The sequence below is a fragment of the Cheilinus undulatus genome, linkage group 11 (genome assembly GCF_018320785.1).
Source record: "Cheilinus undulatus linkage group 11, ASM1832078v1, whole genome shotgun sequence".
In the NCBI taxonomy this organism is placed as follows: domain Eukaryota; kingdom Metazoa; phylum Chordata; class Actinopteri; order Labriformes; family Labridae; genus Cheilinus; species Cheilinus undulatus.
Window position 1 is genome coordinate 46,584,705 of NC_054875.1, and position 14,584 is coordinate 46,599,288.

General features: G+C 39.2%; 1 protein-coding gene across 2 annotated transcripts; it reads left to right on the top strand.

Moving 5' to 3' along the window:
* The first annotated feature begins 5,234 nt into the window (after positions 1 to 5,234).
* On the top strand, positions 5,235 to 14,505 carry ndnl2 (necdin-like 2). 2 transcript variants are annotated; one of them, XM_041799134.1, is made up of 11 exons: positions 5,235 to 5,350; positions 5,931 to 5,994; positions 6,892 to 7,011; positions 7,098 to 7,161; positions 8,801 to 8,880; positions 8,965 to 9,059; positions 9,187 to 9,266; positions 10,265 to 10,307; positions 11,702 to 11,764; positions 12,375 to 12,489; positions 14,109 to 14,505. In XM_041799134.1, exons 2-11 carry the CDS (start codon positions 5,944 to 5,946, stop codon positions 14,202 to 14,204), a joined length of 807 nt encoding a protein of 268 aa, XP_041655068.1. In that variant the 5' UTR covers positions 5,235 to 5,350; positions 5,931 to 5,943; the 3' UTR covers positions 14,205 to 14,505. The 2 variants fall into 2 exon arrangements, with proteins under 2 accessions (XP_041655068.1, XP_041655069.1); XM_041799135.1 differs by lacking the exon at positions 5,235 to 5,350 and adding an exon at positions 5,761 to 5,838.
* Positions 14,506 to 14,584: the final 79 nt, after the last annotated feature.

The following is a 14,584-nucleotide window of genomic DNA, read 5'->3' on the forward strand; positions in this document are numbered from 1 at the left end:
CTTTTAAACTCACGATTTCAAATTTAAACTAATATTTTGACCTTTAAACTCATGATTTTGACTTTCTTGCTCATATATTTGTTTTTTACAAACATTATTTTAACTTTCAATTTCATGTTTTGACTTTTTAAACCAATACATCTTTTTTATCTCAGATTTTGAGCCTTTAAACTTATCATACAACTGTTTGAAAGGGCGTGGCCAGTTATTATTATTATTATTATTGATATTATATCATTATTGCTATTGTTATTATTATTATTATTGCTGTTTTTATAATTGTACCCATTTTCTCCATTCATTCTAATGGGAGTAACTAACACTCATGTTTGACTGCAGGTGTTCAGGCGCTTCCTTCCAGAGTTTAGAGTTTCTCTGTGATCACGTTTCTTTTCTTAAGTTTAAAGACAAACACAGAGGGTTGGACTGTATGAGGATCATCAGACCTTTGAAAACCTCCTGCTGTCAGAGCCGTGTTTGTTCATCCTCCGTTTGGTTTCCTGGTTGAAACTGGAGATAAATTTGACCTTCACTCTTCAGCTTCTGTCGCGTTTTTTTGACCATCAAAAGGTAACGTGGCACAGTTTTCATTATGTTTGTGTGATCGGCTGTGAAACTGAGTTTAACAGTGGAGTGTGGTACTGATGTGGTACTTTGCTGAGTAATTGCTGTAAGTTTTATCTCAACTGAAGTCATAAACACTATAAACCTGAGAGATTACATCACACAGGTTTGATTTCATGGGAATGTGTCTTACTCTGTATTTTATCACAACAAAAGGAAGCAGTGAGAGGTTCAGCAAATGTTTAATGTCTATAGATTATCATCTATGATCTATAGTTCTATGTAGAGCCGTCACCGACAGACTGTACCTCAGCAACATGAGTTTAAACATGCAAACATGCATCTATAGATGGGTTTATCTTTACATCAGTTATGTCATGATCACTTTCTGATGTAAACTTTACAAATACACTATGTGGACAAAAGTATTCAACCACCTGCCTATTACACTGTAATATTATTGTATAAAAACATTTACTTTAACATGCAGTTACCCCTCTTTTACAGCTATAACAGCCTCCAAGGCTTTCCTCGTGATTTTGAAGTGTGTTGTGGAAATCTGTGCCCATTCATTCTGTAGAGCATTTATGAGGTCAGGCACTGATGTTGGACCAGAAGGCCTGGCTCACAATCTCCATTCCAGTTCATCCCAAAGGTGCTGGATCGGTTTGAGGCAAAAGTTCTTGCACAATCTGTGTCTTTCTAGTCCCTGCTTTGTGCACTGAGGCGCAGTCATGTAGGAATAGAACAGCGCCTTCCCCAAACTGTTGCCACAAAGTTGGAAGCGTAGCATTGTCTAGAACGTCTTTGTATGCTGAAGTGTTAAGGTTGGCCTTAACTGTAGATGAGAGGACTTGCCCATCCCGTGAAAACATCCTCATATGGTTCCTCCTCCACAAATCCTCACAGTTGGCACAATGCAGTCAGTGAGGTAATGTTCTCCCAGCACCTGCCAAACCCCGACTAGTCCATCTGACTGCCAGGCATGGTTCCTCCCCTGATGCTTGCCATTGGAGTTAGTGATGTTGGGCTTGGTGCAGCCGCTCAGCCATGGAAACCCATTCCATGGAGCTCCTACAGCACAGTTTTGGTGCATACGTTAATGCCAGTGGAAGTTCACTACTTAAGTTCTGGAATCAGCAGAGTGCTGGCGGCTTTTTCGTCATTGACCCCACTCTGTGATTTTACGTGGTGTTTCTATACAGAAATGTTTGAAGGACAGAGAATGATTTATACAGAGTTCTAACAGTTTAATGTCAACTACCAACAAAAAAGAGGGATTACTGTGAAATTCAATGAAGCTGTTGAGATTAGGTCATGAGTCCAGGAGGTTTTTTATAAGGCTACTGAATATTCTCACCAATGTTTAACAGCCGCTGTGGGGCCTGCTGCAAAGGTTGACATTTAGAAATATTGTAGGGGGCAGAAATACTACTTACTGTTTTATTGCATATCTGCATCACCATGGCCTCAGGGCTGGAGCTAGGTCTTCGTGTTTTATGGCAGTACGGCACAGGACTTGGGAAGTCCATTACCACTGCTGAGGTAGATATGAGTAACCGTGAGGGAATGCGAAATCGGAATCCAGAGACAGGCCCTTGTTGTGGTCAACAGGGGGTGCTGTGACATAATTAGTATTCTTGGATATGGACGTAAGTTATGATTTAGCACCAATAGGAACTCATGTTTCACACTTTTCACTACTTCACTGCTTCATTCTGCCATTTCTTCAACATTTTGTGCCACTTTTATCCCATTTTTTTTTGCCACTTTTTGCTATTTCTATCACTCTTCAACCCAATTTCCTGCCTTTTCACTGCTTTGCCATTGGCTGTTTTTACACCTTTTTGCCAGTTTTAAAATATTTTTGAAACTTTTTGCCTTTTCCGCCCCTGTAACCCATTTTTCCCATTTTTTAAATCATTTAAGCCACTTTTATCCCTGCTTTTTCTGTTTTTGCCACTTTTTGTCAATTCTTTCCACTTTTAGTCCATTGTTACATACTCTGTGTCATTTTTCCTGTTATACTAATGACTTGCCACATTTTAACCCCTTTTCACCACTTTTCCCGCAAGTTTTTGTCCTTTTGTGCCGCTCCACAACTCATTTGGATGCTTATTGCCCATTTTTGCCACTCTCTAGCCCCTTTTTCTGGCCATTTTTGCCAGTTTTAACACATTTTTGATACTTCTTTCTATTTTTTGCCTCTTTAACCCTATTTTTTTTGCCATTTGCTAACTCCTTTAAACCACTTGTCTTCTTTAATCCCTCCTTTATCCAATTCTGCCACTTTTCAATTCTTTTTTTCACCATTTTTGCCACTTTAACCCATTTTTGATTTACTTTTTGCCCCTTTTTTCCATGTATTCTAATGTTTTGTCACATTTTAACCTCTTTTCACCACTTTTCCTGCAAGTTTTTGTCCCTTTGTGCCACTCCACAACCCAGTTGGAGGCTTATCGCCCATTTTTGCCACTCTCTGACCCCTTTTCACCACTTTTTCCAGCCATTTTTGCCAGTTTTAAAACATTTCTTTAATATTTACTAATAATGGCTGACAAGTAAATTTCTGTAAAAACAGACCAAATGTTAGTCATTTTTAAAACTATTTGAATATTCATTGCTTTTGGGGTGGATTTAACAGCTACAGACATTTAAAGTCAAAAGATACTCTTAAAACCACAACACTTTCTTTCCCTGCTTTTCTGAGTTTAATGATCTTCTGGGGGCCAGACAGAAAGCTTTGGGGGGCCTGATTTGGCCCCCGGGCCGCCAGTTGATGACCCTATGGTGGAAAGTCCTGTGGAGCACAAATTATGATCTCCAACTTGTCTAGAATGAGGAAAACCATTCTGGAGTCAATCGGACGAAATCCCTCGGTGGAGAACCTTCAGATATGACATCAGCGATTTGGTCCAAAAATGGTCAAAATGAGACCTTTACCCTTTAACTTCTTATTTCCTGTACGTTTTAGAGGATGGTCCCAATGGACTTTTTTGTTCATCTGGACATGATGAATATGTGTACTGATTTTCATGTGTGTAGCTGAAACCAGTGGGAGGGGCTCCTAATTAGAAAGTTGAGGAACCCCTGTGGGGGGCATGGATCCACCAGGATACATCCATTTTACCACTAAGCTGCTTATTTTGTTGAGTCGAGCAACTTCAATAGGGCCTCAGTCCACGGGACTAATGAATCCAAATGCAAGATGTCATAGAAAGCAAAGATCTAGTACGTTAGATCAGACAGATACTGGTACAAAAGAATAAATAAATAGATAAGGAGGCAGAGGGCTGCTTCTTTTAGGAGTCATACAGAAAATCATTCCTGCTGTTTCTTCCTACAGGATGGATCTTTATAGAAAGCTGAGGTTAAAATCTGGTCTGAGGAAGTGTAAGTACAGAATCAGTTTTACTCCTGATGACCACACAGAAAAGAAAAAAACCTTCAGGGGTGTCTGATGATAAACAGCTGTGTCTTTTTCTCCCCTTCAGACTTCTGTGAACTCACACTGGACCCAAACACCGCACACAGGCAGCTCAAACTGTCTGAAAACAACAGGAAGGTGACCTTTCTATGGAAGGCGCAGCCACATCCTGATCATCCAGACAGGTTTGACTACTGGCCTCAGCTGCTGTGTAGAGATGGTCTGACTGGTCGCTGTTACTGGGAGGTGGAGTGGAGAGGAGAAGTTGACATATCAGTGAGTTACAGAAGCATCCAAAGGAAAGGAAACAAGGATGACAGCAGGTTTGGATTCAACGGTCAGTCCTGGAGTCTGGTCTGCACTAGTAAGGGTTTCTTCGTCCGTCACAATGACAGACTCAAACTCGTCCGTCCCTCCTCATCCTCCTCCTCTGGTAGGGTGGCGGTGTATGTGGACTGTCCTGCTGGGTCTTTGTCCTTCTACAGCGTATCCTCTGATAGGCTGATCCACCTCCACACCTTCAAAACCACGTCCACTGAGCCAATGTGTCCCGGGTTTTTGATTGGATGGAACTCATCAGTGTCTCTGCAGGACGGATAATCCTCCTCAGTAGAAACAGCTGATCAGTATGTGTTTACCTTTAATGAAAATAAATAAGAAGAAAAAGATTTTAGTGAGTTTTACTGTCAACTTCTATTATAAAACATGCACTTAACCCTCCTTGTCTCTTTGGACAGTTTTGTGACAATTCAAAGAAACACATCACAATTAATTACACCCTTTTAATCACATTTTTAATATTTCCCCTATTTTGCATTTTAAAGTGTTTTGTACAATTTTGGATTTTCTGCTGTCTTAAACTAAAGATAATTGTCTTCCTGTTTGTAGATCAGAGATAACAATATTAACCACAGAAAAGAGAACTTGTTATTGATTCAAATATGATACGTCTGATACCTCAAATAATGGCCAAAAAAAATCAAATCTGTAAAAACTAAGATATTTATTAGACCTTCCTTCTACTGAAATCCCCAAAATTAGACTTCTGTACATATATATATATTTATATATCTATTGCTTAGCTCATCCGATTTCCGGTATGAACTTGAGGCTCTAATTGTAGTTGAAAAAGTGTAATACAAATTGTACAAAAAAGTAATACTGAGAGGAAGAGGAAATTGAGTTTGGAGCGTGGCGTTTTGTCTGACCAGCGGAGGGCAGTATTACGCCTCGTAGCGACGAAACTGCCGAAGTAGCCAGCAGAAGAAGAAGGAAGAGGAACTACGTCATCAAAATCATCATCAGCGGGAATTTGACAGTAAGAACGGCAAAAACATCACCGAGGAGTTTGGAGACAAAGTAAGAACAGATTCTCTCTGACGGGGTTAAAAGGGGTTAACGTCATATTTACACCGAGAATAATCACACAGACGTCATTCAGATAAACTTTAGTTTTATAGATCTACACGTTAGCTTAGCATTAGCTTAGCATTACTGTTAGTACTCTCCTTCCGGTGTCACCGTCCTCTCAGTGACCGTGTTAGTTAGAGACTTTCTAAGTCCAGAATCAATAATTTAGTCTGTTGTTGTCTGAAAAATCTGTTTTGAACGTCAGATATGATCTTACATAAAGTAAATCCAGAACCATTAGCTTTATCTGTGGTTTGGACATCTTTAGTTTTGTAACTATGACAACTACGGAAGGAACTAGATTACACGGTCACTGTCTACACCGTTACACTAGGTTACATTCTGTTACTATCTTTGACGTATTTAAATGCATCTCTTCGCCCTAAGTGTGGGCTATGGATTTCCGTGTTTTCTTAGTTTAATTGCACAGCACTGACGTATGTATATGTTATGTTTCACTGCGTTTTATTTATGTTTACATCTATTTCTGTTGGCTGTTATGTTGATGTTATTTTATGTGTTTTATCAGGCAGTGCTCAGCCATGACACAGAGAAAGAGACTGTCCAACTCTCAGAGTGCCTCTCAGAGTAAAGTAAGAGCCTTTGGTTTATTTTTTATAATTTTATCTTTTATGACCTTTAGTCATGTATAAGTAAAAAGTGAATCCCTCCTCAATCAGCTGATCATGACACTGACGCCTCCTAACAAGTGTTTCAGTTACAACCAAGACCATCTGTGTCCCAAATCATCCCATTAAAAGCTGACAAATATGAATAAAGACTGTCTAGGAAAAAAGACGAAGATTATGCAAAATAAATGAATAACCTTGAGTAAGTCAGACAGTAAACGTCCTAGTAAGACAGACCAAATGGTTGTTAAAAGGGTGTTTCAGTAGTTCTAGCTGCAGCATAGAGAGCATGTCCTCAATCTATCTGTTGAAAGATGGAGGTCAAGCTGATTTGGAGAAGAACAAGTCTAAGGGCCACTGGCCAAACCTAAGGATATCCGGAACAAGCAGGATCAACATTACTAGATGTAGCTTTTTGATTGTTTGAATTGTGAAGGTGATGCATGTTTTTAAATTGAATCAGGCTTTGCTGAATACAAACAGAGGAAGTGTGAACGCTTTTAAGAAAAGGTACCAGGTCTTTACTAACTGTTCAATGTTTCAGTCTTGTAGGTATACCTGGTGGTGCAACAGGATTTTTAAAGCCTAGCTGCAGGAATTGAGAAGAGGCAACAGGTGAATGCAGGATGTAATCAGGGAGAGAGGGCCATGCTTCATAGTAAAATAATGTGATGTCTTGTGTGACAGCAGAGATTAGGGAGGTGATGTCTGGAGAGCTTTGCACTGATTCATACGTAGCTCTCATGGGTGGACAGGTAACCCAGTGGACTGTCCGAGGCCCAGCACGCTGTATGTTGTGTTATTGTGATTGATCCATAACTCTTGTTTGGCAGCAGTTTGAAATGTCGTTTTTGAATGTAGAGGCAGTCGGGCTCCTTCACAGCTCAGGACGACGATGACGACATCACCTTCACCCAACCAACCAGCACACAGGTCCAGAGAGGGCTGGAGAAGTTCACACCTGCACAGGTGGACCAGAAGGTAACAGAAGTCGTTAATACAGACGATCAGCGCGAGGATTGATTGGCCTGTATAAAATGTACTCTCTCTCTGTTCTTGTCTTGTAGGTTGCTGAGGTGGTGCAGTATTTCCTCGTCAAGGACCAGAAGAAGATTCCCATACGAAGGGCTGGTGAGGGACATTTTTAACCACATAGGGGCCTCAGAAGAAAAACACATCATAAACACATGATGATGATGATATTTTATTTACCTTTGTCTAATACTCATTTTACCAAGCTGACCTTAAACACATCATGATGGATGTAATCAGCCTCGCTTAATTGGCTAACAAGTTTAACCCTGCTGTTTCAACACAGATTTAAACACTTGATTCATATTTTTAACTAACAGGGTTTGCTACAAAAATTTGAGGATCTTTCCACGGTGGCTCTGAGCGGATGACTGATGAGCCGACTGAGTTAGTTGATCTAAACAGATCTCAGATCAGCTTTTTTTGAGCTTAGAAGCTTGAGTGTGCAGCTGTAAATGTATTATACATCAATATTTTATTCTACTTTGATTGAGCTTTTTTTTTTTCTTTTTTTACCTTTAACTGGCCTAGTTTTTGGTATCAAATAATCATTAATTAGGTAAAGATTTTAACCCTTTGAATGCCAGCTTTTGTCATGATGCCACCATGTTTTTTGATGAAAAAAAACACACAAAAATAATTATTATCAATATGGTAGATGCAAACAATTTTTTGTGTTGAATTTTACAGCCTATAATATGTCAATTATGAGAAGCCACATTGATTTTTAGGCATTAGTATTTCTTGCATTTTTTGCATGTTTTTTCTCCAAATATGGACAAAATGACCAGAGTAGTAAAAATGATCAATTCCAAGGCAAAAAGCCCAGATTGATACCCAGATATTATCAAACACATGTATTATGCTTTAATGGATGCGAGATCAAAAATAACAGTGTGAATGGGTTTCGATTAGGGCTGAACGACTTGAGAAAATAACGTAATTGCGATTCTCTTTTCCAATATTGCGATTTGATATGCAAATTCCTTTTTAGTTCCACATAATATGCGTTTTCAACCAACCCAAGCAATACATCATTCACTTCTTTAACCAGCATAATATTAAATAGATACAACTAGGGCTGAACGATTTCTGAAAAATATTTAATTGCAATTATCTACACTCATATTGCAAACTCTACATGAATTGTTGAGTTAAACGGAAAGATAGTGTTTATGTTTATGTCCTTTTGATGAAGAAAAACATCTACAGAAACAAGAAAAATGTTTTTTTGTAGACTATTTAAAAAAAAACGATACTCCTATGTTTGCATGATGTGTAGAGTGTAACATCTTTGCTGTAAAAAATTTATTAAACTGGTATTTTGTCACACATTTCAGAATGCAGAAGTATTTTACCTTCTGCGATTTGAAAATTTACTGTTGGCCATATTGCGATTTTATATAAGTTTGATTAATCGCCCAGCCCTTTTTTCCTTTTTGTGCTTAACAGCTTGAGTGTAACTTTTGCTTGTACACAGTGTATTTTAGACTTGCTGTAGGAGCTGAGCTTGAAATAACAAGATCAAATAAAAATACACCATCTTGCCAGAATTCTCCATTTACATGAAGACAGCCAAAATGACCAAAAAAAGAAGAACGAAACCTAAGGGTTAAAGTGGTGGTGACTTCCTGCCCAATATCTGTGGTGGATGCTTCAGAGTCCACGTCCTGATGCCCCAGGACAGTCTCACCTCCACAGGAAGTCCTGTGACATTTCTTCTTCTTTCTTTTAACAGACCTGGTGAAGCACGTGGTGAAGGAATACAAAAACATCTACCCCGAGCTCATCAACAGAGCAACACAGACGTTCGACAAGGTCTGTTCATCCTGAGACCGCCAGTGGCATCAGCGCCTACATCACCTAAATATTCAAGCTCCTATCTCGTTCTCTTTTATCCAGGTCTTTGGCCTTAAACTGGTGGAAATCGACCCCAAAAATCATTTGTACATACTCGTCAATAAGCTGGAGGCTGCTGAGGGAGAGTTGCCGATTGAGTAAGTGTCGTCTACCTGATAATTATCATCAGTCCTAGAGTAAAAACTTTACATATTTGACTTAATCGTTTGTGTTTAAACTCCAACAGTTAACTTTGGTATAAATGAGTGTTAATTCTGTGTTTAGGACTCCTACGGAACCAAAGCTGGGCCTGCTGTTCGTCATACTAAGTCTGATTTTTATGAAAGGAGGCGTGGTCAGAGAAAGTGAGTAATTAAGTTCATCTGCTGCTCTCCTTACTGGACTACACATCTATTTAATATTCTATGTAATAATGAAACTATTCTATTTAATATTAATACTATTTAAAATCCTGGTTATCCATCTACCATCTCGTTTTTAATCATCCTGGTTATTTAATCTGTCTCCTCAAACCGTCAGACGCCATTTATAAAAACAGAATTTAACTCAGGTTCTGTGGCTTCCTGAGGTTGATTTTCTGTTTTCTCTGATTTTCTCTGTGATTTTTTTTCCTCCTACCATGGGTGAGGACACTAGGAGGTTTAAAGGTTTATGTTTTCTACAAAGGACTGATGGTGTTGGATAAAATCCTCTGGTTTTCTCCACGTCCATGGCATCCTGGCACCTTAATCATCCTCTGATTTACTGATGAACTGTGGCTTGTACCCCCTGTTGTGACGTAATGTTGATAAAGTGGTGAGATTTAAAATGAGGAGTCCATGCATTGAGTTTTATTTTGAAGTTGGCAGGATGCTTTGTATGTTTTCTTTCCTGCCCTGCTCGATCTGTTCTACGTGGATTGCTGACATCGAGTATTTCCTGCTGAGCAGAGCAGAGTGGTGTTTCTAGTACAACCTTGAAATCAGCCGTAGCACATGCTGTGGAATTACAGGATCGTTAGAGATGGAGGGCACATGAAACACAGAGCTATGCAGATGGATTGTGTGGAAATCACTGATGAGACATTTAGACCCCAAAATATGGAGAAAAAAGGGCCCCAATTTTAAAGAATGGGCGCATTCGCATCACATGATGGGTCAGTGGTGGTCGATTTAAAGACAGCAGCAGGAAGATTTAATCTGAAGAAGACTTGTCCAACTGTAGAGGCATTGCCTCAGTGTGGTGTAGGTTTAAAGTATAAAATATATAATAACCCTTTAATAATGCCAGTAAACTGTTGGTGTAGAGAGCCACGTCTTTAGTCCACGTGTTAAAAACATTCATATTTGGTTCTGTCTTCTAGATCTCATCTGGAACACTCTGAAGAAACTGCGTGTTGAACAGGGGTAAGATCATACCTGCATGTGTGTCCATGTGTAAGTGGGATGTATGCTATGTGGACAAAAGTATTTGGCTGCCTGACCATAACACCAACTCCAATACAATGACACTGTATTCAAATACTTTAATATGGAGTTGCCCCTCTTTGCAGCTATAACAGCCTCCACTCTATTTGGAAGGCTTTTTTACACGAGTTTGGAGTGTTTCTGTGGGAATTTGTGCCCATTCGTTCTGTAGAGCATATATGAGGTCAGGCACTGATGTTAGACCAGAAGACCTGACTGACAATCTCTGTTCCAGTTCATCCCGAAGGTGCTGGATGGGGTTGAGGTCAGGGTTCTGTGAGGGCCAGTCAGGTTCTTCCTCATCAGACTCATCAAACCATGTCTTTATAGTCCCTGCCTTGTGCTATGGGGCATAGTCATGATGGAATAGAAAAGGGCCTTCCCCAAACTGTTGCCACACAGTTGGAAGCATAGCATTGTCCCAAATGTCTTGGTTTGCTGAAGCACTAAGATTGGCCTTCACTGGAAAAAGAGGCCAAGCCCAAACCCTGATCTGTGGTTTTATGTGGTCTTCAGCATCATGGCTGAGTTGCTGTTGTTCCTAAACTCTTCCACTTTCTACTAATATCACTGAGTTGACTGAGGAATATCCAGCAGGGATGAAATAGCACAAACCGTCTTATTGCTAAGGTATCATCTATCACAGTACCACACTTGAAGTCTCTGAGCTCTTCAGAACGACACATTTAGGATCACAGATGTTTGTAAATGGATTACCTGCGGGAACAAGTCTGATTGAAACACTTGGATTCAATAATTAACAAGTGTGGCCAAATACTTTTGTCCATATAGTGAATGTTATATGAGTGTTAGTGTTGATGTGTTTGTTCTAGAGGAAGTGTACAGGAACTCACTCCAGTCAAACTAATATGTCTTTTGGGTCAGATGTGTTAAGGCGAATTTGATCTATGAGTCTGTTTAGATCACCATGGTAACGGACTCTAAACTTCCCACCAGGTACTTTTCAGAATTATGTTTTTTAATCAGCTGTAGGTCACTACAGCGCTGTCACAGCTTAGATTCAGGGCAGAGGTTTAAACATGGCTGTAATCTGAGCATGCTCAGAGCCTAAAGCAGAAAGAGTTGGGTCTTGTGTCCTTATTTTCAGTTTGAAGCCAATGTAGTCCAGCATTCTCAGTGCCCAGCGACTGTGGCGAAAAGAAACACCCTTAGCATATGTCAAAGCACATCATCAAACCTGTTATCTCTAACTGGAGCTCAACGATTGGCCCAGCAGGGCTAGCAGAGAAACTCTGGCTTTATTGAGCTCTCTTCATGGTTTATCTTTCTGATCATGTTTCCTTTTGCTCCTTTATATTTTTTATTTTGTACAGAGAGAAACACAGTGAGTTTGGGGACGTGAAGAAGGTCGTTACAGAGGAGTTTGTGCGCCAAAGGTAAGAACGATTACGCCATTTCATTTTGTCAGCTGGTGATACATCAGTGTGGTGGAGCTTTAAGAAGAGCTGGGGTCGACGCATCAAACTGTACTGATGTATTCAGAGCCAGGGTCTAAAACAGGGGTTCAGAAACTTTTCAGCCCATGACCCCCCAAAAAGACTGTGTCAGAGATCAGGGACCCCTGTATTCCCTTGAATGGGATAAAGCACATGATACTGCCCAAAGCATTATGTACAAAAGTTGCATTTTAGGTAATTTTTATAACTTCTACTTGCATTTAAGCACAAATATCACTTAATAAACTACCTCCTGATTTTAATTCGAACCCATTTTAACAATATTTTTTTAAATAATCATAATTTCTTCTTGATTTATGGAAAGCATCCCGTGATCCCCCTTCACTGTCTCGTGACCCCCCTGGGGGTCCCAACCCCCAATCTGGGAACTGCTGGTCTAAAAGGCCTTAGATTCTGGTCTATACTGGACCACAGAGCGGCACCTTCACCTCTTTGTTACCGTCAATGGTTCAAATATCAGATCTATTTAAAAACGGGTCACATCCTCACGCTTCAGCTGACAGAGAAAACCCCTCACCTGTGTCTGAAGGTACCTGGAGTATGTGCGAATCCCCCACACAGAGCCGGTGGAGCACGAGTTCAGATGGGGTCAGAGGGCAGAGCTGGAGGTGTCCAAAACCAAAATCCTGGAGTTCGTTGGCGAGGTGAGTTTCTCTGTTTACTCTGACGATGCTCGGTGTGTCCTGAATATTTGATGATAAAGACGCCGTGATCTCACCGGCCACAGTCAGACTTTAAACGATCAGACTTGTGCTTTAGCAGCGTACGGCCCTGCCAGTTTATCAGCCCTTTCTAAAGTGTGGCGGTTATTTTTATTTGTCTGAAGACAGCACTCAGTGTCTGACAGCAGTGATGTCATCACGCCATGTGGCGCAAAGTTAAAGTTTTCTGCTGGGAGTCAAGAGGCTGCAAGCCTGATCGGCTGGCTGGATGGGTTCATGTGGGAGACCACGGTCCATGACTGTTAACAGACTTAAGACTATTTCATCATCATCACTGACTGACCTCAGATTAATCCATAAACAAAAACAGTATAGAGCATCAGCTGGCTTCATGATTAACCTCCTAAGACCCTGCATGCACATATGAGGACAATACATCCTGGCTCTCGACAACATAAGAGCAATTTCTACTGTTAGAATTTTTGAGAAAATTATCTATTGAAGTTTGAGTTTTCCATTTGAAATACTGGGAGAATCTGCTATCAAATTTTCAGGAATTTTCATTTATAATTTTGTGAATACATCTTGGGAAATTCCCAGAATTTTCATTAAAGATATGGGAGATTTTTGTATATTTTTTAGCTTCACTGGAAATGTTTATGAGTTGAAATTTTAGTATTCGCATGAAAAGTTTTCGATTCGTTCCTGGATATTCGAAAGATTTTTTTTTTTTGAATTTTCATTCATTTTGTGTTAATTAAGGAAAAGTATTTCAAATTTTTGGCTAATTTTATTTGACTTTTGGGGAAACTTTGCTTCAAAATTTTTATATATGCTCGTGGAAACCTGGGACATTTATTTTTTAATTTTGGGAGTTTGATTGGGAATTGAAATTTCTAGAACTTAATAGAATTTTCAGGGAATAAGTTGGCATATTTGAGAAAATTTTCCATGATTTTTCATGAATTTTGGGGAATATATCTGTACCTTTTAGGGGAATTTGCTTTGAGAATTTTTCAGGACGGTGAATAGAAATTTTTAGGGAATTTTTCATTAAATTTTAAACATTTTGAAGACTATTTAAATAATTTTAATTTTTTTTGAGACACTTTAAAATAATGTTTTTCAGAACTTTTCACAGATACTTTAGGTAGTTGCTTTGAAATTTAAGGGATTTTGTTTTGATGTTGGACTTTGTTTTTGGTCAAAATTAATTCCTGTTCAAAGTAAAGGCTAAGCTTCCAAACAAACTTAAGGCTAAGGTCCAAATTATCCCAAATAAGTGGGAGAAAATTAAAATGTATTCCAAACAAAAGCTCAGGTCTCAGGAGATTAAATATTGGATGTATTTAAAAATAAATGTTTGAGTTTGGACCGTAGATAAAAGAAAAAAATAACTGAACAATGAGACCAAACCAACAGGCTTCTAAAGATCTTCACTACAGGAGCCTGGAAGGACAAAATGTAGACTCTTTTTCTCGTGATGTAGCTCCATGAGGTTGACCCTCAGAGCTTCATATCCTTATTTATTTAAAAATTAATATTTGTTGGTAGTAAATCTGTGAATATTTATGAGTAATAACATTTTTTTTGTGTTGTAGCTCCATGAAGTGGACCCTCAGAGCTGGAGCCAGCAGTACAGAGAGGCTCATTCCAGCCAAAACTCCTCCCAGCCCAGCACCAGCAGCCAGAGATAACCGTCCTTCTTTTACATTTAATGTTTTATTTATTTATTTTTGGATTAATGTTGTGAGATAAAGCAGCATATGTGCCAAAACGTCATTTCTAAGGAGTTATTTTAGTTCTTAGCTGCTTTAAAAAACCATAATTCACATGAAACAGGTTCATAGTTTACCGTTTAATCTTTAGCTCATCTTTACAGACGGACACCGTTAAACACGACACAATTCATCAGATATCACTTTTATTTTATTGCTTGGACATTAAAGGAAGTTATTTCTTCAAGTTCATCAAATAAATCTTTTTTAACACTTTAAATGACGTCTTTTATTTCATTTCTGTATCACACAGAAACAGAGTGGACAAAGTTTGATCTGTGTTCAGAGAAAGGAAGCAC